This window comes from Squalius cephalus (assembly GCF_949319135.1).
Source record: "Squalius cephalus genome assembly, chromosome: 13".
Classification (NCBI taxonomy): domain Eukaryota; kingdom Metazoa; phylum Chordata; class Actinopteri; order Cypriniformes; family Leuciscidae; genus Squalius; species Squalius cephalus.
In genome coordinates, this window is record NC_137134.1 from 31,884,983 (window position 1) to 31,912,391 (window position 27,409).

General features: G+C 37.9%; 2 protein-coding genes across 2 annotated transcripts in view; one reads left to right on the forward strand and one right to left on the reverse strand.

The window, feature by feature from the left end:
- LOC307170525 (uncharacterized protein) overlaps positions 1-27,409 on the forward strand; it is a gene marked incomplete at its 3' end in the record, with an annotated part of 195,647 nt that overhangs the window by 121,491 nt on the left and 46,747 nt on the right. The window lies entirely within an intron of this gene.
- Positions 2,093-4,907, reverse strand: LOC307169963 (SLAM family member 5-like). The gene is made up of 4 exons (XM_079890857.1): positions 4,817-4,907; positions 3,059-3,379; positions 2,621-2,914; positions 2,093-2,521 (listed from the first exon to the last, which is right to left on the reverse strand). Exons 1-4 carry the CDS (start codon positions 4,857-4,859, stop codon positions 2,394-2,396), a joined length of 786 nt encoding a protein of 261 aa, XP_079746983.1. The 5' UTR covers positions 4,860-4,907; the 3' UTR covers positions 2,093-2,393.

The following is a 27,409-nucleotide window of genomic DNA, read 5'->3' on the forward strand; positions in this document are numbered from 1 at the left end:
TCTTTCATTCAAAAAATGTGCAAAATTCTAACCTTTCATTGAAGTAAAAGAATTGAAAGTGGGGGGAAAATCACATTATGAAATAAATGTTTTTCTCCAAAACACGTTGGCCACAATTATTGAAACCCTTTCATTAAATACTTTTTGCAATCTCCTTTTGCCAAAATAACAGCTCTGAGTCTTCTCCTATAATGCCTGATGAGTTTGGAGAATAACTGACAAGAGATCAGAGACCATTCCTCCACACAGAATCTCTCCAGATCCTTCAGATTCCCAGATCCATGTTAGTGCTTCTCCTCTTCAGTTCAGCCCACTCATCAGGTCAGGGGACTGAGACGGTCATGGCAGAAGCTTCATTTTGTGCTCCACAACAAATTTTTGTTTTGATTTTGATGTTTGTTTTGGATCGTTGTCCTGATGGAAGATCCAACCACGGCCCATTATAAGATTTCTAGCAGAAGGCGTCAGGTTTTGATTTTTTATCTGTTGATATTTGATAGAATCCACAATGCCATGTATCTGAACAAGAAGTCCAGGACCTCCAGCAGAAAAATATGCCCACAACATTAAAGATCCAATGGTATATTAAATTGTACACATGGGGTACTTTTTATCCTTGTGTTCACCAAACCCATCTAGTGTGTTTGCTGCCAAAAAGCTCTGTTTTAGTCTCATCTGACCACAGAACCCTGTGTTGTTTGAAGATCCAGTCGTGTCTGACAATTAAATTTGCTGGAATTTGTTTTTGCATGAGCGAGGAGGTTTTTTTTTAAACCCTCCCAAACAACATGTGGGGATGTAGGGGTTGTTTGATAATTTTTTTTTTAGGCTTTCTGACCCTAAGACTCAACTAATCTCTGCAATTCTCCATCTGTGATCCTTGGAGAGTCTTTGGCCACTCAAACTTTCATACTCGCCGTGCATTAAGACAGTATAGACACACGTCCTTTTCCTGGCAGATTCATAACATCTTTAGTTGGTTATAACTTCTTAATTATTGCCCTGATGGTCAAAATGGGGATTTTCAATTCTTTAGCTATTGTCTTACAGCCACTTTCTAGTTTGTGATGCTCAACAATCTTTTGCTACGCATCAGAACTGTATTCTGTGGTTTTACTCATTGTGATGGATGATTAAGGGGATTTGGCCTTTGTGTTTCCTCATATTTAAACTCCTGTGAAACACAAAGTCATAGCTGGACAGTTTCATGTTCCTAGTCACCCTGGTGTACTAAAAAAGGTAAATATTAATGGGAATATACTTCAGAGATATTTTACTCGTAAAAAATTCTAGGGGTTTCAATAATTGTGGCCAACATGTTTTGGAGAAAAACATTTATTTCATAATGTGATTTCCCCCCACTTTCAATTCTTTTACTTCAATGAAAGGTTAGAATTTTGCACATTTTTTGAATGAAAGATCACAAGGATAATCGATGCAGATTTATTTTTTACAGCCAATTTTGATCATATTTACCAGGGGGTTCAATAATTGTGGAGGGCACTGTATATGTGACCACTTCTTAATTAAAGCACTAAATTAAACTTTTCAATATTCAAACTATTCTCACTAGAGAATAATAATGGAATATTGTCTGAACCTCTCACTGAGAGAAAAACATGTTGTCTAAATGTTTTGGGAAACTTATGTTTAGAACAGAGATCAACTAACTCTGACCTTGAAGAAGCTGTGCATCTGTGTATGTGTGCTAGTATTCTTTGTTACTGACTTGTTTTCTTTGACATGCTGGCACCTACACACAATCTTGTGACCTCAGACGGCCACTCGTACCTAACTCAGTTGTGCTACTGCCTATCAGTCCATGTGTGGAAATGATTTATGTTTATCTATTTCTTAGCCAATCAGAATCATTCAACCTGAAGTAATATGTCAGTAGCTTAGACCTCGGTGAAGGGTAATATCTGTGAAAAACAAATGTACGGAGGGCGGCCTGTGAACTCCTTGAAAGTCTTAAAGATGACTTATGATTGATGGTCTTCATTCATCATATCTGGTCCTTGGGTCTTTAAATACTTATTTTCAACATTTTAGAAGTTAAGCAGTTCAGTATAGTTAATATTCAGTTTTCAGTTCAAGTCTACAGTAATTTATTGGCATGACAAATATTTTTACATTTGTATTTGCGGGGATGCTGCTTATGAAACAACCTGAAAAAAAAAGCATTTATTCTTTTATAAAGAAAAATAAATGGTTTTGGCCACCAGATGGCTCAATACACCAGATTCAGGTAATGAACCTAAATTAACTTTACGATCCAATTCAGAGAGCATTGGTAAAAGCTTTGTTTCACATCACTAAATAATTAGAAAACACATATTTAATTTTACGGATTAAAACTTGAATATATATGATATTTGTTCTGTTTTCTCCTGTTATCCTCTTGTAGCTCTGACGTCATTGATCAGAAGAACAGCAGCAGCCGCAGAAGCCACGCCCATCAGCGCAGTGACGACCAATCGGAGCACAGCTTCAACAGAATCATAACAGGGGGCGTGGACTTCTGAAATAAAACAGAATTGTGCTATTAAACAAGGTAAAATATAAATCTTGGTAAAACCAACAAATTAATTCATTGAATATATCATCAGTGCTGTGGTACCTGCACATGTGTGACAGAGTGTGTTGATGTCCAGATGTGTGGTCTGGTTGCTGATGGGATTGTTCAGCACACAGCTGTAGGTGTTTTTATCCTGATATTCCACCTCCAGAGGTAGAGAGAGACTGATGCTGAGATCACACACACTGATGCTGGACAATACACTGATTCCTGCGTACCAGGAGAGAGTCGCATCACACACATTCAACACTGATGAACACACCAATGAACATGATGATGATGATGATGATGAAGAACAGTGTGAAGAGTTACTGATGACAGGAACAGGCAGATGAGCTGAAATATGAATAAATATAATCAACAATCCTACTTTGCATTCGATGTGTTTAGTGTGATCACAAATGATTACATTTCAGTAGGCCTATATACATTTTTTTAAATAAGAATATGTGAAGGACAGGACAAATGATCTCTACTCACCATAGACAGAAACACTGAATGTTTTTGATGTCAGTTTAGCTCCTCTTATCTCTAGTTGATAATCTCCAGCATGTTCAGTTCTGGTGTTTGTGATGGTCAGAGATCCAGTTTGATCGTCCAGCTTCAGTCTGTCTCTGAATCTCCCATCAGGAACATCATCATATGTGGAGGAGATTCCAGCAGCTCTACTGATTTCAGCTATCAGAGAGTTTTCAGCTCCATATTTCCACCATATGTCTTCATCTTCAGGTATTTCAGTAAGATCAGTGTTTAGAGTGACAGAATCTCCCTCCATCACTGACACTGACTCACCAAACACACCTGGAGAACAAACAAACTTTTTTTACATTTAATGTAAAACATACATTACAATATATATATATATTAGTAATTAAGGTTTCTTTTTTTATAAATGAAAGAAAAAAATAGTTCTTAATCTTTAGATGTGAATTAAAGAACAGAGGCAGAAACAACAGAACATTGTAAAGAGTCTCTGCTGATGCAGGAACAGATGAGCTGGAAAACATGAGAGAAATACGAATCGGATATGAACAAAGTGTTTATTCCAACATCAGTCGGTCATGATTCCTGTATTGAGTTACCCTGTCTTTAAGGCTCCCTGAAATCAGAATGTTTGTTTTAGCTTTTAGTATGAACAAGTTAGCCTTAAAGGAGAACTCCGGTCAATTTTAACATTGAGCTCATTTTTTTGTAAATTTGGAGTGCTGTCAGAACAGAGAACGACAAAAATCTGTGTTGCCTACACCGTGTTATCCTCTTTTTAAAATTTGCACCCTGTTGACTTCAATGGGGCAGGTTTTAAACCTGCGTTTAGCCTGCTTTAACATCCTTGATTTGTCATTACAAGTGCACAGGTCATGTGAGTGAGTTTATTTAGAGTGAACACGGTGAATCTGACTGCAGTAGATGTGAAAGAAATGAATAAAAGTTATGTTAATTCAGCCAGCGAAAATACCTGTATTTACATCCTGTTTTCGGTCGAAGTCCAAAGTAATCGATTGTCGAGTTCACGCGCGTGATCATAGGTACTAAACCTATGTGCGTGAACTCGACAATCGATTACTTTGGACTTCAGCCGAAAACAGGATGTAAATACAGGTATGAGATGCACACAGAGTGACTTTCTATTGCATGTGAAAAGACGGATGTGAGACCTCAGACTCACAAATGTGCTTGACTACAACAGCTCTTCCTCTTCTCAACATGGACTGTGTGTTCCCCAGGGGCGGGGTTTATGTAAATGTTGGGGTTGGTGATGTCATTAACCCATGAGGAATGTTGTGTAGTCCCTACAAGCTATTTGTTGTAGTCCTTAAAAAACGATTTCTTTAAAATCAAATATCTCCATTTGCTTTGAACTTGGCCAAAAGGATCTTAATACAAGTTCACGCTGTTGCAGATGAAATATAACCAGATTACATTACATAAATATGTTTTTATCAGCTTAAATGTTGATTTTTAGTCACTCAATCCCCTTTATCTAAGCCTCTACATCCGCCATGTGTGTAGTTTTTTAAACACTTTTCCTCTAAACTTTTATTCTAAAATGTCGTTGCACAATAGAAAACCAGAGCAAATGCAAAAAGAGCGGAATCAAATTGATTTGACCTTAATTTGTGTATCTTTTATTTAAGAATAACGGAGAATACAAATCCCTTTGCTGATTAAAAAAGTAGACATTTGCTTTGTATTAAAACTAAAGCAAGATATAATGTCTTAAAAAAATAAATAACTTACCAGCAATATGCCACATGTAGAACAAAATAAACAGATGAACCATCTTCAAATAACAGTGCTTGAAATATGTGAACACTTGTGTGACAGATTGTGAACTGAGTCAACAGTGTTAAACTGTGATATTAATATATAGAGTTGTGTGTGTTTCCTCCACCGGATTTAAACACTAACCACGTGTGAGTTACTCTGGCTTGTGGTGATTCTTTCTCCTTTTAAGACTTGTTCTTAGTTGCATTGTTTATTTTGTAAGTTGTACCATTTATGTTCTATATTGTTTTTGATTATTAACCTGACCTCTGGCATGACTCTATTAGTGGTATTTGTGTTTGTCGTAGACCCATGGATGAGGTGTGCTCTGACTTTTATAAGCGATCGGGCAAAAAATGGCAATGACTTAACATGAACTTTGGGTCGTATAGCTCTGGATGAGGATTTTGTAGAAATGTGTGGGTTTCCACATCTGAAGAGGATAGCAAGCACTGTACATACCTCACATTGGGGTGTAAGTTGTAGCCCTGGGTCGCAAGAGCTGCCCAAATTTCCCCCATAGACATACTATGGTGAAGCGACGGCCCATGAAACAGGAAGTGAGCACATGTGTTTTTCCTACTATGGGAACTTGTACTATTGAACATAACTCTGGATCACAGTGTCATAGAGACATGAGGTGGGCTCGTTTCACTCAGGCAACCAATCAGTCTCTCAGGATCATTGTGAAGCTATCAAGCCACACCCTAGAAACAATTTAGAGCACCCTAGCAACTGATCCCATAAACTGCCATTATAAAAGGCCTGGATTGATATCTTTGCAGCTCACTAGGATGTGCTCGTTTCACTCATGCAAACATTCAGTCACTCTGTATCAACACCCTAACAACAACATTTCCAGAGAAACCAGTTCCATAGAGTTCCATTCAAATAGATCAAAAGGGATATCTTTGGATAGAAGTGTCATAGAAACATGAGAGTGGGCTTGAGTAGTTCCACACAGCAAGCACCACTCATATTCTCTTCAGAAAATCTGTCTTTTTTGTTGTTTTTCCACAAATTACTGTTGATAGATCAGGGCTCAAGTTTTTTTTTTTTTTTAACCAACTTATAAATTATAATTACTCTATTTTTCTGTAAGCTGTTAGTCCAGCCATCAGCTCAAACCACATCTCTGTTCAGCTGTAAATAGATCAGACCACTGCCGGTTTCACTGTGACTCAGTGAATTATATACCATATGTTTCACTCAGCATGAAAAAAAATACACTTTGAGGCCTTTCTGTGACTATTGTGCAATTTGCTATTATTATAATATATACGGTTTTGCATATAGTTAAAGATTAATTTAAAAGACATGCTTTGAAACCTGCTGCTTTTAAAGGTCCCATATTGTACATCTTTCAGGTTTTTTTTTTTTTAGGTTTTGATGTCCTTAAAGATTATATATTTGTTTGCAGTATAAGTACCGAAAACCATCTCAATATATTCTTACAGCTCATTTCTCAGGAGCTCTGCCGAGAACAGGCCGATTTTGGCCTGTCTTCTTAATATTCATGAGCCTCTCTTCTGATTGGCCTGTTGTTTTCCGAGTGACACACGGCCAGGCCAACCACAGCCAGGTAACTAGAGTAATGTATGCTGTAGCCTACAAGTAAGGTACATAAAACACCTGTAATGATGGTGATAAATGATTTGTTATTAAAGCATAAACATTCACAAACCTCTGTTAATTGAACATAAAAGCAAGCATAGGCTACTGCCTACTGCGTGCATGGTTTGGCATGACACAAATAGCGCATATAATTCCTAAAAAGCTGATATCTCAGTTCATCGCGATCTCACAAAGCTCCGTTATTATCAGTGAAGCTGACTGCACAATAAATCTTTCATAATGTCCACACTTCGTTTGTTAAAATCAGAGGATTTGCCAGCATGCAGAATTCAGCACTGAACAAAAACTCAGTTTTGAGCGGTGAGTGGATTCTATCTTAAATGCATCTCATTGGTCATTGTGTTCAAGAAATCAGCACATATTTCTGTGATTGGCTACATTGCTCAACGCTGCAAACATGTTATAAATAAAAACTCGTTCTGGCCTGTAAATTGCTTTTATTTAGTTTTTAGTTATTGTTACTTTTGTGCAACATATGAAAAACAATTTATTTGTTTTTAAGATATTTCTATTTTGCGGGAGTCCCACAAATCGTATTATTCTTCCGCAACCTGCACACACACGAGTACTTTACGCCCGCACTCGGCCATAAGATCTAGCGCCAAGCCGCACTCTGTTGCGCTGGGTCCCGCAGGAGTGCAGGACTCTACATCCATCGACTGAACAGCGTTTTCTCGACATGTTTCCGAGTTGTTGTTGCTCAGCAATGATGTTGTCTGGGGTAAAAGGTGGGGCGGTGCTCGGGGTGGAGACTGACACTGAAGGCGGTGACTGAGTAGTTCTGATGTCACATTTTTTTTGGAAGTCACAACATCGTGAAAAGGCACAGCTACTTTATACGGGCTATGTGCAGGATTGACTGTTTTGAAACTTATATGGTAGTTACATAGCCCCTAGACCTCTGCTATCATGAAAAAAGCCAGGAAATTTCAGTTTTGACAATATGGGACCTTTAAGGGGATACTCCACTTTTTTTGGAAATAGGCTCATTTTACAACTCCCCCAGAGTTAAACAGTTGAGTTTTACCGTTTTCAAATCCATTCAGCCGATCTCCGGGTCTGGCGGTACCACTTTTAGCATAGCTTAGCATAATGAATTGAACCGGACAAGACCATTAGCATCTCTCTCAAAAAATGAACAAAGAGTTTCCATATTTTTCATTTTTTTGAGAGAGATGCTAATGGTCTTGTCCGGTTCAATTCATTATGCTAAGCTATGCTAAAAGTGGTACCGCCAGACCCGGAGATCGGCTGAATGGATTTGAAAACGGTAAAACTCAACTGTTTATTGACACAATTTAAACTCACATGCAAAACACACTGTTTTGGCATTTACTTTCTGCATTAGAAAAAAAATACACAAAATTGTATTTACGTACTGGAGTCACAGTGCAGAATATTTACTGTAACAGCACTGCAAAAAATGCTTTTCTTACTTAGTATTTTTGTATTGTTTCCAGTCCAAATATCTAAAAATTCTTAAATCAAGAAGCATTTACTAGAGAAGTAAAATGACATAAGAAATTCTATTTTGTTTTCAGATAAACAGAAAGTAATTTAAGTAATTTTTGCTTAAAACAAGCAAAATTATCTGCCAGTGGGGTAAGAAAAAAAATCTTGTTTTCCATTGGAATTAAGATTTTTTTTCTTACCCCATTGGCAGATAATTTAGTAAATGCTTCTTGATTTAAGAATTTTTAGATATTTGGACTGGAAACAACACAAAAATACTAAGTAAGAAAAGCATTTTTTGCAGTGAGTCTTATTATTATTAATTTATTCATTAATTTTCATTTTGAATGAACTTTGTGTTTGGTTGAAATGATGGCACCTCTGACTGAAAAAAAACCTGATTTGAAGTCCACTAGTCCTGTAGTTGTTGTTATACACCATCTGTCATATAACACTGAAACAGAGGAAGTGGTTTTGGCTACGTCACCCTGTGTGTGTGTGTGTCATTTCTTTGGACCTGTCCCAGTTCACACACTTGCGTTGTTTGCTACTTGAACACTGGAGCCTAATACTGAAAAATGAAAATCATAAACTGAAAGTGGTCAAATGGTCCAAGACCTCAAGTGTAGGAAAGAGTGGAGGAGAGAGAGTGAGATGTTTGGCCTAAACGCTTTCTAAAACTAACAACCTGAGGTAAATATTAGTATCTATTATATTATCACTGGGAATTCAAAGATTGCAATAAATGAATTGATTTTCCACCCCTCTGAAGGAGTGATATTTATCTGTAAGGCTCTCTGAAAATACGCTGAAATCACTACTTTATTTGTATGAATGCACAAATATATCATATATGTACTGAAATATGTGCACTTATCCATGACACACACGTTAGGGGTCGAGCTTACAGCTGTGGTGCTGTTCTTCATAAATCCACCAGATGACTCCATTTATCAGTTAAATCAATGTCATACCACTGATGATCAGAGGAAATATAGGCAAATATCAGTCAAAAACATCAGTAAACTCAAGTGTCAAGTTGCGATTTTCTACGCAGCGCCTGAAAATAGGTCTAATAGGTTAGACAAACTTAGTCCCAGTCACGTTGTAAGTTACCGAGCTGGGGACTATTATCAGGCGCTGCGTCATATCATTACGCCTGCTGGACTCATGGTACAGCAGCAAAGTTTCTTGATTATTACGCAGGAATGAGAGTATAGTTCCTAGCCATATCAGCCTAGAAAATCACAACTTTACATTTTCCGTTGGTCTTAGTACACAATGTAACTACAGAAGAGTCAAGTTTTAAATAGGAAAAATATCGAAACTCTTTGGTAAATTTTTTGAGAGAGATGCTAATGGTCTTGTCCGATTCAATGATCTATGCTAAGCTATGCTAAAAGTGGTACCGCCAGACCCGGAGATCGGCTGAATGGATTCGAAAATGGTAAAACTCAACTGTTTAACTCTGGGGGAGTTGGAAAATGAGCCTATTTCCCAAAAAAAGTGGAGTATCCCTTTAATGAGGAAACACTACAAGGTTCATGACATTGTATTTTTTTTTTCTAACTAAAACTACATTTTGTTTAGTATTTACATTTTGCAGATAAAATCATATAACGTATATTAGATTAAAGCTACAATATGTAATTTTTTTAACCTCTTACAATAACAAAGGCATAGGTTGATGACGCATAAGCAGAATCATGGAACTTGCTGTCATGCTGAAGGATCTAATAATGTTTATGGATGAGTGAATACATTGATGTTTTTAACATGACTGTGGTATGAAGCAGGGCGCGATTGCTAATGAGAGACAGATATCAGCGCCAGACGCGAGTCCCGCGGATATAAAGGAATAAGGACATTTCATTCTACCAAACTAACTTACCCACAAGTGAGGACCGCTGGTCTGGTGCTTGAAGTTTGATCATCTACTCTTGGCGATCGGCGCATACACCACATGATCCTCCTCTTTATCATCCTGTCAAAAACACAATATATTAAAATTAATGCATGGATGTCCTTGAAATCATGTTATAAATATATAAAACCAGCCTCAAGTAGGTCACAAAACTTCCATAGGCCTGTGTGTGAGAGACTCACATTGTTTCCTTACTTTTGTTTCCTTTTGCAAGATGCATGAGATGCTATAAAAATGTATTCCAGTACAAATGGCATATAGACAGAATTGTGTTGATTTGCTCTGTTTCCCAAAAGAATCACAAAAACACGTATGCTGAGTCCCAATTCGCCTACTTATACTACGACCTAAAAGTATGTACTTTTTTTGTGATGAAAAAGTACTATGGAAGTAAAATAATCTCAAATGTTTTTTGAAACAAAAAGCCTGTTGAATTGCACTACTTGAAAAATAATAGGCATTGCATTAACCATGCTTGCATTTTAATGCATTGTATTTTTAGGGCTTGCATTTTTATGGGCTGAAATTCAACATGGTTGAATATTTAAGCTGTGAATATTTCAATTAAAAACATTTCAAACACATTTTCATTATTAAAAATTCAATAATCATATTCACCTTTCATATTTCACTTCCAAAATATTCAAACTGTTTAAAAATACAACCTATAATATTCAGAGGCGGACAGAGTACACAGCTTCATTACTTGAGTAAAAGTACAGATACCCCTTGCTAAATTTTACTCAAGTACAAGTAAAAGTACTACAGTCAGATGTCTACTTAAGTAAAAGTACTGAAGTACTTGTTTTTAAAAGTACTTGAGTACCAAGAGTACAAGAGTACATTTTCTAAATATTGCATTACTACTGCCATAACATTTATGTACAGAAACGTCCTACATGGAGTTATGAAAAATGTTAATGTTAATACTAGGGGTGGAACGGTACACAGAAGTCACGGTTCGGTTCATACCTCAGTTCAGACATCACGGTTCGGTACGAGTTCGGTACAATGGAGGGAAAAGCAAAACAAAAATGCAGAAGGCAATTTTTTTTTATTGTGCATGTCTCAGGCTGTGTACCACCTAGTGTCATACAGTCTCTCCCCTGAGCTAGCTGCAACAGCCTGCCCTGAAGTGTGTAAAGTAAGATGTAAACAAAATAAGACAATCAGCTAAGACAATTTTAAGACAATTTTAAGACAATTTTAAGACAAAATAAGACAATTTTTTTTATTGTGCATGTCTCAGGCTGTACCACCTAGTGTCATACAGTCTCTCCCCTGAGCTAGCTGCAACAGCCTGCCCTGAAGTGTGTAAAGTAAGATGTAATGGTACGTTCACACGGGGCATCAGCGTCAACGCTTGACGGAAGGCGTGGCTGAAGTTTGGCACTGACGCCATGGTCATAGCAGTGTCAGCCAATGAAATTAGACAGGAACTCAACAACAAGCTTCATTGTCATTCAATGGTCATAAAGGACCGGGTGATTGCCCACCGCAATAATTAGTTTCTCCTCCATTTTAAAATTTATCCTCAGTTTGCTGCTCTTGAACAGGATGAACGTGATTGGCTGCCGCCTGGCTACTGTATTTGCATAGAGCGATCTGATTGGCTGACGCTTCCGTCGGCGGCGCTTCACTGGCGTTGCTCGCGGCAGAAGTTGAAAAATTCTCAACTTCTGCCGCGAGCAACGCCAGTGAAGCGCCACCGACGGATCCACAATTCATTTCGGGAACGCTTGACGTCACCCATTCAAAGTCAATGGGAAGCGTTGACGCTGATGCCCCGTGTGAACGTACCGTAAACAAAATAAGACAATCAGCTATAAAACTGAAAATAAAGCATCTCTTATTTATGTGCGGACGCACGAGTGCGAGGGTGCGCGCGGCAAAAATGTCGTCATTGTGGTGTGGGCGGTCATGCGCGTTGGGTGTGCAAGGCCACATTTCGTATGGCGGTGTGCAGTGCACGGCTTTTAGCGCACGGCTCCGCATCCGAAGACGCACGACTTCGAGCCGAATCTGGCCGAGCATGTATGGGGTGAGATTTCGGTCACAATTCTGCGCGCGCAAGATCACATTTTGAGCGTGCAAAAGGGCATTTCGCACGCGCGTGAACTGAGTTTTGCGGAGAAATGTTCGTCTCGCAGATAAGAAAATATTGCGAGCGAACGAAAATCAATTTTGCATTTAAAATAAGTAAAGGTTATTTGGATGTGCGCGGTCGTTCTCTTTCGCGTGTGCAAAGTTTCACTTTCTTGCTCCTTTCATACCAGCCGTGAGCGCTCTCTAAGCGCAGACAGCTCGCTTGCTCAACACAACCCAGCGTTACAATATGCCATAATTCCAGCCAATCAGAGATAAGACTGCTAAATTCTGATTGGCTGGCTTGAAAACCAATCACAAGACTCCCTGCATCACCGACTGCGGAAGAGAACTAGTGCAGTTGAGTTTATTATTTATGAAAAATATTCAAAAACTTCACTGTAATTCAATGTATTGTTGGCAAATTCAGTTCACACATCACTGATGTCCTGATGGTTATACTACAACACTTATTTTGAAAAAAAAAAAAAAAATTAAGTTGTAAATACAATTGTAAATTTATGATTTTTTTAAATGATTTTTATGAAAATATTCAATAACTTTGGACATCAGTAATGTGTGAACTTAATTTGGCAACAATACAGTGAATTACAGTTATGTTATTGAATATTTTTCATAAAAATCATAATTATACATTTACAATTGTATATACAAATTAAAATATATATTTTTCCCTAAAATAAGTGTTGTAGTATAACCATCAGGACAGCAGCGATGTGTGGACTGAATTTGGCAACAATACAGCGAATTACAGTGAAGTTATTGAATATGTTTCATAAAAATCATAAAAATTCTACATTTACAATAATGTATATACAATTTAGAATATATATTTTGCCTAAATAAGTGTTGTAGTATAACCATCAGGACAGCAGTGATATGTGAACTGAATTTGGCAACAATACAGTAAATTAGAATATTTTTCATAAAAATCATAAATGTACAATTGTATATACAACTTAAAATATATTTTCCCCAAAATAAGTGTTGTAGTATAACCATCAGGACAGCAATGATGTGTGAACTGAATTTGGCAACAATACAGTGAATTACAGTTATGTTATTGAATATTTTTCATAAAAATCATAAAAATTATACATTTACAATTGTATATATAATTTAAAATATATATTTTTCCCAAAATAAGTGTTGTAGTATAACCATCAGGACATCAGTGATGTGTCAACTGAATTTGCCAACAATACAGCGAATTACATTGACGTTTTTTAAATATTTTTCATAAATAATAATCATAAAAAATACGCAAAACAATATTTATACAAAATAAATCTTGTAGTATAACCATCAGGACAGCAGTGATGTGTGAACTGAATTTGCCAACAATACAGTGAATTACAGTGAAGTTTTTGAATATTTTTCATAAATAATAAACTCAGCTGCACTAGTTCTCTTCCACAGTCGGTGATACAGGGAGTCTTGTGATTGGTTTTCAAGCCAGCCAATCAGAATTTAGCAGTCTTATCTCTGATTGGCTGGAATTATGGCATATTGTAACGCTGGGTTGTGTTGATCAAGCGAGCCGTCTGCGCTTAGAGAGCGCTCACGGCTGGTATGAAAGGAGCAAGAAAGTGAAACTTTGCACACGCGAAAGAGAACGTCTGCGCACATCCAAATAACCTTTACTTATTTTAAATGCAAAATTGATTTTCGCTCGCTCGCAATATTTTCTTATCTGCGAGACGAACATTTCTCCGCAAAACTCAGTTCACGCGCGTGCGAAATGCCCTTTTGCACGCTCAAAATGTGATCTTGCGCGCGCAGAATTGTGACCGAAATCTCACCCCATAAGCATATGTACATCTCACAGCACCGGCACCCAGTTCTTGCGTCTAAATTAGTTGCTTACATTAACCCTCTGGGGTCTGGGCTGTTTTTGGGGCCCTTGAGATGTTCTGACATGCCCTGACATTTGTGATTTTTTCAGTTGCTTATAAACATATTAATGGCAAAGGTGTAAATTCACTCTATAAAGCACAAACAGGGCTACCATAATATGTGAGCCATGTGTATGTACATGTTTTCATTTTTGAGAGAATAATGTTTATGCGTGGTTATTGAAAAAAATAAAAAATAAAATTTCTGAAATAAGGCCACAAAACACATAGTAAATATGTGTCAATAAGACTTTTGACTAATGGATGTCCTCGCCTAGTGTTTTTTCTTCAAAATTTAGTGAAAATAGTCTTGCTTTATCGTTCACATAAAACCATACATTGATTTAAATTGATGTAAAACAGGTTTTGCTTGGAAAGCCAATATGCGAGGGGGAGGAGTAGTTTACACCTTAGATTACAATGTCCCACCCACTCTGCATAATGATGAGCCATTCACTCAGGTGTGAAACTGACTGAGCCACAATACAAGGACAAAAGATATATTTAGAAGACTTATGTTGACCATTTAAGATTTTGCTTACATCTATCTTGTAAATATGTTTTGCTATTTTATTAAAAAGGTTACAATTACAACAATAATTACAATTTCAACAATATTTCAAGTGTACTCTTTCTTTGTAAAAAAAAAAAAAGATTATAGGCCTACATTTTATCTATGTAGGCCCTATTCATATTTCAGTCGATTTTTACTCATCTCAGTAGCAATACAGTTTGCTAAAACATCATCATTCATTCACACAAGCGATTTAAATTTAACTTCTGGCAAAGATGAAGTTGATGATAGGCTATTGACTCGCGATCTTCGCAGTAGGCTAGTGTTTTGGATGGTTTTGTTTAGAACCAGCTTTCTGTAAATATATTTCACATTTTTTAGACATGTGAGGCGAGTAGGCTACGGTCTGGTTCATGATGATCTCCAGTTCAAGCACCTTATGTTGTGGTTGCTAGCCTATATTTACTTTAAATCCAGGAAATTTGTTAATGAAAAAATTATTAAAATTAAGATACAATTGATACAAAACGAAATTCGTTTTAAAGAAAGGATTTGTACTTTCTGTTTTGAGGTCTCTGTGAAAGTTTGAAAGTCTTTTAGTGCTTTTTTTTAGAGCGCTCGCGTCCATAATGGAGAACTGTCACGTAATATTGTTTTTTCCTCATAAATGCGAACACGAAAAATAAAAGACAAAATACTTTTAAGTAAAACTTACTCCGAAATTGTGTTCTCGGCGGAATTCGCTCTTCAAAATGCTGCCGTTCGTCCTCTGAGGAAAAGGTGCATTCTTCCTCGCTGTCCAGAATCATCTGAAGGGAGTCTTTATTACCGGAGAAGCGTGTCATACTCAAAACGCGATGAACTATCAGTAAGTCTGATGAACAAACTGTGTTTTTATGGCATTGATCGGGGGGGCGTATGCGATGCATACTAGATCAGGTAAACTATTTACATGTGAATCGCGCCGGGGGCGGGGCGGCTGCAGCTCATTTAGAGATAATGGTACCTCTCCTTGCTTTCAAAGGGATTACATGAGTTAAAAACATTTGTTTTTTATATAAATTACTTCATTTAAAAGAAGAGATTTCAAGCTTCATAAAGACATATCTCACGTGCCTGTGTGAGAAGTATTCGCTGAGTTATGATTCATTTTCGGACGCGTTTCAGAATGGACTACACGGACAGAGAGAAGGCAGAACTCGCTTCTGTTTATTTTTCTTTATTTGGCAAAAAGCACAACACTTTGTTTTTATTGTGAGTATACACAAAAATAATACACATTTAACAGAATCGATTGATGTATGAAACTTGTTTTATAAAATCAAAGTCAAAAGAGTATTTGGGGTCTCAATTCAACTCATAAGGAAAAAAGCGAGCAGATCACGCCGGCGTGATCTCCGACCTCTGAGGGTTAAATAAAGCAGCATGGTAAAAAGATGAAAATGACTTGATTTTACTTTCAATTTCTTTACATTCTCCAAGGTATTAACTAGGGGTGGAACGGTACATGTATTCGTATTGAACCGAATCGGTACGGGCGTCACGGTTCGGTACATGAATTTACACGGAGAATACGGTATAAAAATAAATTAATTAAATGCAAATTAATTAATGTAATGCGGAACTACTGTTAGATACACGGGTTCTTTAGGGACACCTAATCTGTAGCCCCGCCTTAAGCTAGGTTTGTTTATACCTTCTTATACTGTCTATGGTTTATACTTTCGCCTGCCTCCGCAGCGCGAGCCTCCGCTGACCGTGCGCGCGCCTCCCCAAATGGACGAGGCATTTATACTTCGCGCTCGCCGGTGTATATTCTTTGAAACGACAGGGTGCGACAGGGTGTAATTGTCCTCTAAACCATCAGGAATCAGCGGTTTGAAGTAAGGTAGGCTACACTCGTGAATGTTTATTTTAGTAAAACAACACTTTAGTACACCAAAACCACACAGCAAAATAATCGTGTAAAGCAGTAAACCAGATTATTCCTTGTGACATTAGAAAAAAAAAAAATGGATATGAGAACGTAACCTACAACTAAATTAACGTTATCTTACATAATTTCTAAACATTTTTATTTAGTTTTGTGAACCTTTTTATAAAACATGGCCATTTATTTTTATTTAAAGGGCTGATGTCTGCTATTGTAGGCTCATTTTGTTAATGTAAGCAACTAATTTAGACGCAAGAACTGGGTGCCGGTGCTGTGAGATGTACATATGCTTATGGGGTGAGATTTCGGTCACAATTCTGCGCGCGCAAGATCACATTTTGAGCGTGCAAAAGGGCATTTCGCACGCGCGTGAACTGAGTTTTGCGGAGAAATGTTCGTCTCGCAGATAAGAAAATATTGCGAGCGAGCGAAAATCAATTTTGCATTTAAAATAAGTAAAGGTTATTTGGATGTGCGCAGACGTTCTCTTTCGCGTGTGCAAAGTTTCACTTTCTTGCTCCTTTCATACCAGCCGTGAGCGCTCTCTAAGCGCAGACGGCTCGCTTGATCAACACAACCCAGCGTTACAATATGCCATAATTCCAGCCAATCAGAGATAAGACTGCTAAATTCTGATTGGCTGGCTTGAAAACCAATCACAAGACTCCCTGTATCACCGACTGTGGAAGAGAACTAGTGCAGCTGAGTTTATTATTTATGAAAAATATTCAAAAACTTCACTGTAATTCACTGTATTGTTGGCAAATTCAGTTCACACATCACTGCTGTCCTGATGGTTATACTACAAGATTTATTTTGTATAAATATTGTTTTGCGTATTTTTTATGATTATTATTTATGAAAAATATTTAAAAAACGTCAATGTAATTCGCTGTATTGTTGGCAAATTCAGTTGACACATCACTGATGTCCTGATGGTTATACTACAACACTTATTTTGGGAAAAATATATATTTTAAATTATATATACAATTGTAAATGTATAATTTTTATGATTTTTATGAAAAATATTCAATAACATAACTGTAATTCACTGTATTGTTGCCAAATTCAGTTCACACATCATTGCTGTCCTGATGGTTATACTACAACACTTATTTTGGGGAAAATATATTTTAAGTTGTATATACAATTGTACATTTATGATTTTTATGAAAAATATTCTAATTTACTGTATTGTTGCCAAATTCAGTTCACATATCACTGCTGTCCTGATGGTTATACTACAACACTTATTTAGGCAAAATATATATTCTAAATTGTATATACATTATTGTAAATGTAGAATTTTTATGATTTTTATGAAACATATTCAATAACTTCACTGTAATTCGCTGTATTGTTGCCAAATTCAGTCCACACATCGCTGCTGTCCTGATGGTTATACTACAACACTTATTTTAGGGAAAAATATATATTTTAATTTGTATATACAATTGTAAATGTATAATTATGATTTTTATGAAAAATATTCAATAACATAACTGTAATTCACTGTATTGTTGCCAAATTAAGTTCACACATTACTGATGTCCAAAGTTATTGAATATTTTCATAAAAATCATTTAAAAAAATCATAAATTTACAATTGTATTTACAACTTAATTTTTTTTTTTTTTTTTCAAAATAAGTGTTGTAGTATAACCATCAGGACATCAGTGATGTGTGAACTGAATTTGCCAACAATACATTGAATTACAGTGAAGTTTTTGAATATTTTTCATAAATAATAAACTCAACTGCACTAGTTCTCTTCCGCAGTCGGTGATGCAGGGAGTCTTGTGATTGGTTTTCAAGCCAGCCAATCAGAATTTAGCAGTCTTATCTCTGATTGGCTGGAATTATGGCATATTGTAACGCTGGGTTGTGTTGAGCAAGCGAGCTGTCTGCGCTTAGAGAGCGCTCACGGCTGGTATGAAAGGAGCAAGAAAGTGAAACTTTGCACACGCGAAAGAGAACGACCGCGCACATCCAAATAACCTTTACTTATTTTAAATGCAAAATTGATTTTCGTTCGCTCGCAATATTTTCTTATCTGCGAGACGAACATTTCTCCGCAAAACTCAGTTCACGCGCGTGCGAAATGCCCTTTTGCACGCTCAAAATGTGATCTTGCGCGCGCAGAATTGTGACCGAAATCTCACCCCATACATGCTCGGCCAGATTCGGCTCGAAGTCGTGCGTCTTCGGATGCGGAGCCGTGCGCTAAAAGCCGTGCACTGCACACCGCCATACGAAATGTGGCCTTGCACACCCAACGCGCATGACCGCCCACACCACAATGACGACATTTTTGCCGCGCGCACCCTCGCACTCGTGCGTCCGCACATAAATAAGAGATGCTTTATTTTCAGTTTTATAGCTGATTGTCTTATTTTGTTTACGGTACGTTCACACGGGGCATCAGCGTCAACGCTTCCCATTGACTTTGAATGGGTGACGTCAAGCGTTCCCGAAATGAATTGTGGATCCGTCGGTGGCGCTTCACTGGCGTTGCTCGCGGCAGAAGTTGAGAATTTTTCAACTTCTGCCGCGAGCAACGCCAGTGAAGCGCCGCCGACGGAAGCGTCAGCCAATCAGATCGCTCTATGCAAATACAGTAGCCAGGCGGCAGCCAATCACGTTCATCCTGTTCAAGAGCAGCAAACTGAGGATAAATTTTAAAATGGAGGAGAAACTAATTATTGCGGTGGGCAATCACCCGGTCCTTTATGACCATTGAATGACAATGAAGCTTGTTGTTGAGTTCCTGTCTAATTTCATTGGCTGACACTGCTATGACCATGGCGTCAGTGCCAAACTTCAGCCACGCCTTCCGTCAAGCGTTGACGCTGATGCCCCGTGTGAACGTACCATTACATCTTACTTTACACACTTCAGGGCAGGCTGTTGCAGCTAGCTCAGGGGAGAGACTGTATGACACTAGGTGGTACAGCCTGAGACATGCACAATAAAAAAAATTGTCTTATTTTGTCTTAAAATTGTCTTAAAATTGTCTTAAAATTGTCTTAGCTGATTGTCTTATTTTGTTTACATCTTACTTTACACACTTCAGGGCAGGCTGTTGCAGCTAGCTCAGGGGAGAGACTGTATGACACTAGGTGGTACACAGCCTGAGACATGCACAATAAAAAAAAATTGCCTTCTGCATTTTTGTTTTGCTTTTCCCTCCATTGTACCGAACTCGTACCGAACCGTGATGTCTGAACTGAGGTATGAACCGAACCGTGACTTCTGTGTACCGTTCCACCCCTAGTATTAACATTAACATTTTTCATAACTCCATGTAGGACGTTTCTGTACATAAATGTTATGGCAGTAGTAATGCAATATTTAGAAAATGTACTCTTGTACTCTTGGTACTCAAGTACTTTTAAAAACAAGTACTTCAGTACTTTTACTTAAGTAGACATCTGACTGTAGTACTTTTACTTGTACTTGAGTAAAATTTAGCAAGGGGTATCTGTACTTTTACTCAAGTAATGAAGCTGTGTACTCTGTCCGCCTCTGTGCATAACACACAAACAATATAAACGATCGTAAATAAGAAATAAATAAAATAAAATAAAGCAAAAAGGTTAAGAGAGAGAGAGAAGAGAGAATTTGGGAGAGAGAGAGAATAAGAATGATTTTATGTATGTGTAACACGTGGTCTTGTGTTTTGTCTAGGAACACGGGTGTGTGTGTGTGTGTGTGTATTGGAGTGTGAGCGAGTGTGTGTGAGTGTAAGTGAGAGAATTTAGAGAAAGGCAGAAACAGTTGAAAACATTCAGTCACAACGAAACCCCAACAATTTCTTAGTAATTTTTAGACAACAACAGCATTTCTTTCAGATTGTGAATTTAAGTACGTTACTCTGGTTGCAGCTCGGCCTTCTGTGGGTATGTGTCGGTGTAGACAAAGCGCCTGTATCACGTGGTCACCGCGTCTGGTTGCTAGCGACTTGAAGCGAGCGAGAACTAAGCAACGAGGATCTTAGCCTTAAGTTGGTTTCTGTGGTTTGTTGAAGAAAATTATCAACTGAGGTAAAGTAGTTTTAAGAAAAGAAAGACTAAGAACAAAACGAAAATTAAAGCGAACGAAAGTTTCCTTGAAGGAAGAAGGCGTGGTCTCTCTTTTCTCTCTGGCTGGACTGCAAGGAGGAGAGAAAGGCGCTGCATTTTGAAGGAGCTAAGGTCACGCCTCTTTAGGTGCGTGACCCAATCGTCTGGAAGGGCGATTGTGGCCACCTCCTTAGATTTTCGTGGATCTATACGCCCCTTCCGACCATATGCTGACGGATTGAAACCATTTTTTACAGTCTATGATTGAAACTCATTCATAAAAGTTGTAAAACTGGTATTAATGAAAGAATGCATAATTTCATACGTTGAGTAAAGAATTCAACACCGTTGGTTCTTCCTGAACAACACAATGATACCACGGACCGTGGTTCTGGCCGTTACTAACACAGAGTTACATGATTCTTCAATATAAACTGCCTCATTCTGAATAAATCAGCCTTTTGAACGAATCGTTTGAATGAATGACTCAATGACTCGCTCATTAAGACGGTCGCCTGCCGCCTCCTACTGGCGGTTTAGTTTCATAAAGTATCATTCTTTTCAACATTCCTTATTTGTATATTCAAAAATATTTAAAATAATCTAATTTAATACAGTTATTATTTTTCAATGTAAATTATTTAATTGAATTGGTAACAGCCTAGTGTCTTATTATTTTAATTTAATATATTGATCAAATTTAAGAATTTGAAATGAAAGATGGAGCATACATTTAATACAATTAAGGGGAAAATGCCCTTTATAAAAGGTACAAAAAAGTAGTGTATTCAAACAGTAATGTAATGAACGATTGAAACAACAATGAAATTAAACAATTTAAGTTTGAAGGGAGTAAAGCCTCTGTTTAAGCTATTAAGGAATTATGTAATTTTGCCAAAAGAAGAACTTTTATTTTAAATATATGTTCATTTTAAATCAGCCTACTTCAGTGTGATATGTTACCATATTATCATGCTTAACACTGAGAATCTGAATAATTGTAATGTGATGATCAGATGCAGATATCTAAATCAGAAAATATAGGCGGTTTGCGGGTGGATTATCTATTTTTAACAGTGGATTTGGGTGACTCAAAGTGCACCAGATTAATGAATTTATCTTTAAAATGTACAAAATTTTCTTACGGGGGGGCATGCCCCCGGACCCCCCTAGAGGTACCAAGCTCAAACAATGTGGGAAACACAATAGGCTATGTGATGATCTACAAAAAATACAATTTTTATTATCTTATTATTAAAATACATTAATAGGATTTTACCACCTCCGCCTCATTTTGAGCTAGGAAAAACCCTGAGTTATGTCAAGTGTTTCCCGCATGAGGTACTTGCCATGAAGTTCACGTGCGCATGAAACTACGATGGTACCTCATCGTTTGTTGTTGGACACAACAAATGTGTCCCCGCATTAAGTCCTTGAATTTGAGGGTATTGGACCTGGAAAGTCCTTGAAAGGTCCTTGAATTTGAAGTCAACGAAGGTGTGGGAACCCTGTATAAATAATATATTTTGGCCTTAAACTGGGATCAGTTTAAGGCCAAAATATAACCCCCCCCCCCCCCCCCCCCCCCCCCCCCCAGTGTTTCTGCTGCTGAACGAGATGAAGTGAAGAGAAAGTCAGTGAAGGAGGGAGAATCTGTTACTTTAGATTCAGATGTCAAAAGAAACCCTCATGATGTGATTTTAATGAAAGTCACATCGCTGAAATCACTGGAGATCAGAGTAAGATCTGTCCAGATGTTCAGTGTAAAGAGAGATTCAGAGACAGACTGAAGCTGGATCATCAGACTGGATCTCTGACCATCACAAACACCAGAAACACAGACTCTGGACTTTATGAATTAAAGATCAACAGCATCAGCCTTCGTCGTCGCCGCAGTATCAGCAGTGTAAAGAGCTTTGACGTTACTGTCACTGGTGAGTGTAATTTAATCATTCAGGCATTTGGCTGAGAAAACACCATTACATTGGAATAAAGAAAGATGGTTGTAACAACATTGGCTATCGAATCATTCGTCGTTGGTTTGAATTAACAAATTCAAATACTCTGTGTTGCTAAAAACATTTCTTCCTGAATACAAAAGCTGGTGCACTTTGAACTCGTGAGTGCAAATCAGGCTTTGGCTCCAGCTAGTCGGCGACCAATTGACTTTTACGACACTAATTTCACCTCAGAGACATTCCGAACCCCCCCCCCCCCCCCCCTTTTCCCTCTCTGGACCACAGAGAGATAACGAAACTTGAAACTTTCTACACACAGACACACACACACACACAAACATCCTCCTATAGAAATATAGTTTTAATGTATGTAACTCAGATTTGGGTTTGACCTTCCTGTATGCATGTTTTAGTAATTTGTTTGATCATATAATTATGATTTTCTAGAGGTGTGGTTTTGAAATGTGTTCTTTAATCAATAGTGTTTTAGTTAGAGAAGGTTCACTAACATTCTCTGGCAATCCCTTCCCCCCTGTGTTGAACTGTGTTTTATTGCCTAATGGAATGTCCTGCAACAGACATTTTAGGAGTGGAGCAGAGTTAGTGTTAATCTTTAACCCTACTTAAATCCTACATTTTCTATATGTATAACCATTGAAGAAATATGTAAACCTGAATGTAATTTCTCTTTTCCACGATTGTTCTTCTCTGTGATGGGTTTTTGTATTCTTGTAAACCTTAAAGGAATAATGTTTCAGATGTGCACCCTGTTGCAATCATAGATATGCCATGTGGATCTTTTTAAAAGTCCAATTTTCATTTCCATTTGTAAATGTACATCACATTTTGGGTTAATCTTATTCCTAGATTGTTAGTAGAACTCTTAATGCTTATTTTACAGAATAAGAAGTCATTTCTATGCCGTAGCGTTTAAACATACCAAATGTGGTCTTGAATTGAACCTCCATATACCCGTAGGAAAGATATGGGTACCAAATTATGATAAAATGCATTTTACTGCAGTTATAATTGTTTAAAGTAGAAATGGCATGATCCTAAGACTGTCATAAAACATGCAAATCGAACTCCTAAGTGAGACAAAGGAAATTTCTCCCGCCTGGAATTTCGCGTTCCAATTGGCCCAAGCGCCAGGGAGGAGGAATTTTTCGCTACCCTAGAAAAGCGGAACACTCCGCGTTCCGTTCAGTTGAGTTCGGTATTTTCTTTCGTCTTGTTTGTTCCTGCTTGTTCGAACCCTCCTCATCAGGAAGACCATCAATGGCTCCCGTTTAGGGGGCTTTATATTTTATTTTATTTAAGTCTTATCTTTATTTTCGTCTTCGAACTCAGCGAAGCACACGCAGCAAGCAACTCCAACTTTAAAGAGACTTGAACATCCCGCGGCCGCGCTCACCGAAGCAAGCCCTGTTTTCTTAAAGAAACACAGCACGCGCACGTCTCCCCTCAGACGACTCGCGCTGCTCCCGAAGACACGAGGAAACACGCCCCGCTCTTAAAGGAGCTCTTCTTCAGCAAATACAAAGAGAACCGTGTGCCATGCAAGTATCGATTATTGAATTGAACTTACAATGTGATTTCTTTGTTGTCTCTTACGGGTTACTGTCTGTGATTTTTGCCATGCTGAGATCATCTCGGTGATCTCTCTCGTCCTGAAACTTTAGTTTCACTTTCTCCCTTCCTCTCCCTCTCTCATCTGTTATCCGTTTAGTCTTGTATTTTGTTTACGTGTCCTGTACATACATATTTACTCGTGTAAATTGTAGAACTTGTATTCCTTAGTTCGATGTAGTATTAGTCCAATTATTAAATTCCATATGCCCTTGACTGACTCTGATTTAATTGCCCATGTTACTTAGTCCCTGAAATGTTCGATCTTAGCTATATGCTTTATCTTGGTAGGCTACGATTTAAAGGAGCTGTATGTAAGATTGTGGCCAAAACTGGTACTGCAATCACTTTCAAATTACTTGTAGAGCGGTGTATCCCCTCCCCCTCCCCCCTGACTCGAGGTTGCCAGATATGCTGCAGGATCCAGCAGGAACGTAGGCTGCTACAAGGAGCTGCAGCTGTGGTAAGAGCAGCAGAGCTGGCAACCCGGATGCCGAAACACTACTGACTTCGTGATTGGTAGATAGGTGGAGGGTGGGGCATCAGGCCAAAACACAAGATGACAACATCAACATCAGTTGAGGGCTGCAAGTCCACTTTTTAAATGACAATATCCTGGCCGTACTACTGTTGTCAGTGATATAATTATTTGAAATGAACATGATTTCTTAATGTCTAGTGACATATCAGGGCCATTTTATGATTAATTGAAATACATTTCTTACATACAGCTCCTTTAAGTAACCTAATTTTAGTCTACAAACACCGAGAGTGTCTTTTCAAGGCCTGGAAAAGATACTCTTTCTCGTGTTTGTAAGAAGGATAATTTTCCTTGAGAGTTAAGTTAATCTTACGTACAATCTGTTCGCTGGACAAACAGATTGTTTGATAACTAAATTAATTCCATTAAAGTTATCCCATAACTTCGAGCTGAAATAAGAACAATTGATGTATTAATGACGAACCATAACCCGTTATGGTAATCGTTCATATATCAATCTAGTTCAGCTGCGATAAATTAATGTAACTGTAACATACAAAATATTAATCATATTCATGATTAATTATTAAAATTCCCTATAGATCATTTGAGCTAATATTAATATTAATGTACAACCCATTGTTGCTACATGGTATAGTTACATCTCTTTATTTTAGTCCCTTGTCACTGATGAAACGATACTTCTGACATCACTTTATGAAACAAGTGATCCCTTTAAACTGAATCCGATTTAGATTGACTTTTTTAGTCCGTCTGATATCTCATTGTGTTTGTTATATATCAATCTGACAGATTCATTCACTCTAATGTCTGTTTCTCTTTATCTGATCCAGGTTCAGGTCTGTCTTCAGGTGCTGTTGCAGGAATAGTTGTTGCTGTTCTGCTGGTGTTTGCACTAGCTGCAGCTGGTGTTTGTGTTGGTGTGATTTACTATCGCTACAGGAGCTCTAGTAATGGCAAGTATCACCTACAGTTACTATAGTGAGAGGAAAACATTATCTTTATTGTACAAAATTAGTGTTTTATTGTGTGTGTGATTGTTTTTCAAAGCAGGCATACGTTTTGAAGCAGTTGTGGAAAAACACCCGAAGCTTCTGTACAACCCAGTCCAATCGATCAGGTAAGATACTGAACTACTGTAGTTTGTGTTTGTAGTTACTATGAAATTACTGTGTTTGATTTCACCTTCACTGATAAAATCATCCCGATAGGAAATAAACATTTCAAACAGAATCTCATTCACTGATTAATGACAGATGTGCTGATTTCTGGAGCTTGAAACGATGAGGGGCCGTATAGGCCATAATTGTTGAAAAGTCTCTCACAAACACTAGTGAAATGAAAACATTGATCAACCTTAGTCAAATTCATTCATCGCTTTACTGAAATTAGGAAAGATTTCAAAGATTTTCAAACATGTCCTCCCTGTGATGTCAAGTATGTTAGCGTGGCACAAGCTCTGTAACAAGCTTTCGTCCCACTTCAGGTGTGTTTGGCTTCCCGTAGAACTCGTTACGACTAATCACCATTGCGTAAAAGAATTTGTGACTTCCTTTTCAAGTGACATTAGCTCTCAACTACTGAAATCTTTTCTCATTTCAGTAAAGTGTATGAATGAATTTCACTAAGGCTGATCAATGTTTTCATTTCACTAGTGTTTGTGAGAGGCTTTTCAATATGTGTGGCCTATACGGCTCCAGTAAATTATGCTGTTCATTTCTCTATTTCACCTTCTGTGATTTGTTGTTTTCTTACAGATGGAGACAGACAGAGGTCATGTGATATGAGAGGATCGCAGCAGCTTCTGCAACATTATTCCCATTAACTTAAATCATGTAAAAATGAGCCTAAACATGTTGAAATGCAGGCTTCTTATTAATGATAATAGTTATATTAATGATAAAGCACTTACCAGTAGCGGAGTGGCAATCGGGAGAGTCGGGATTTTTCCCAGTGGACCGGTAGTGTTTTGAGGCCGCGAGGGCCGGTCTGATAATAGTTATACATTGTAAGTTCTTAGCAACACCATCCGGCGGCCTGGTGTGTGGCCGCTGCCCGCTGGTCAAACTGTGCAGCCTCTCTGCTCAACCCGTACGGCGGGCCTCAGCAGCCTCTTAGAGACACAGGCTAATCAGAAAGAACTAACGAAGTTCAGGTTCAACCATGTCTAGGGTTTTCAAAAATATAGGGGGATCAGTGAGCGGACCCTCCCCAAATGACATAACCTGTGACGTAAAGCCATCGAACACATTCTTTTTTTCCTCATCATGTTTTGGAAGTCTAACGTTAAAGGATGGTTCGGAGTAATTTCAACCTAGGGTCCTTTGCACCATGACCTCGAGCCAAACACCCCCCTCAGAAGTTTTTTTTTCCCCTTGGTCGAACATTATTAAAGTTAGAGCTTATTTAGAGATATCAGCTGGATGGCTTAGTACAGGCGCTAATGGATCCAAGGCTGTATCTCATAAATTACCCCACTAATAATGCCCAGAATGGTACCAAACTTCTACAGTATTACAAATAGGTTTTGCACTCATAAAACGAGGCATTGGAAAGTTTGTAAATACATCAGGAGTTTATTTAAATAACCTTTGCCTGATGGCTTATGCTACCGCTAACCCGGACCTTGAGGTCACTTCAGTGATTTGGGAAAAGCCTGTAAAAGTCCTGGCAGAAAGCGATGGATAAAGATGTAGTGTAACGACGCCAGTTCCAGGAATGCCACTAATATTCCAGTTTGCTAGAGTTATTAGTTAACACTAAGTTGTCAGTACTTTAGGAAAAATTATAATTTTTTTGGGATATACAAAACTGTCAGGACTTTTACGATTTACATTGGAGGTTCATAGTTTGGTTAATGGCTTATAACTCTTTTAATTAAGTTCTTATGGAGAAAATAAACTGGAAAAATACTTCCAGACTGCTGGAAAATGGGTCTGTCACTTACACTGTAT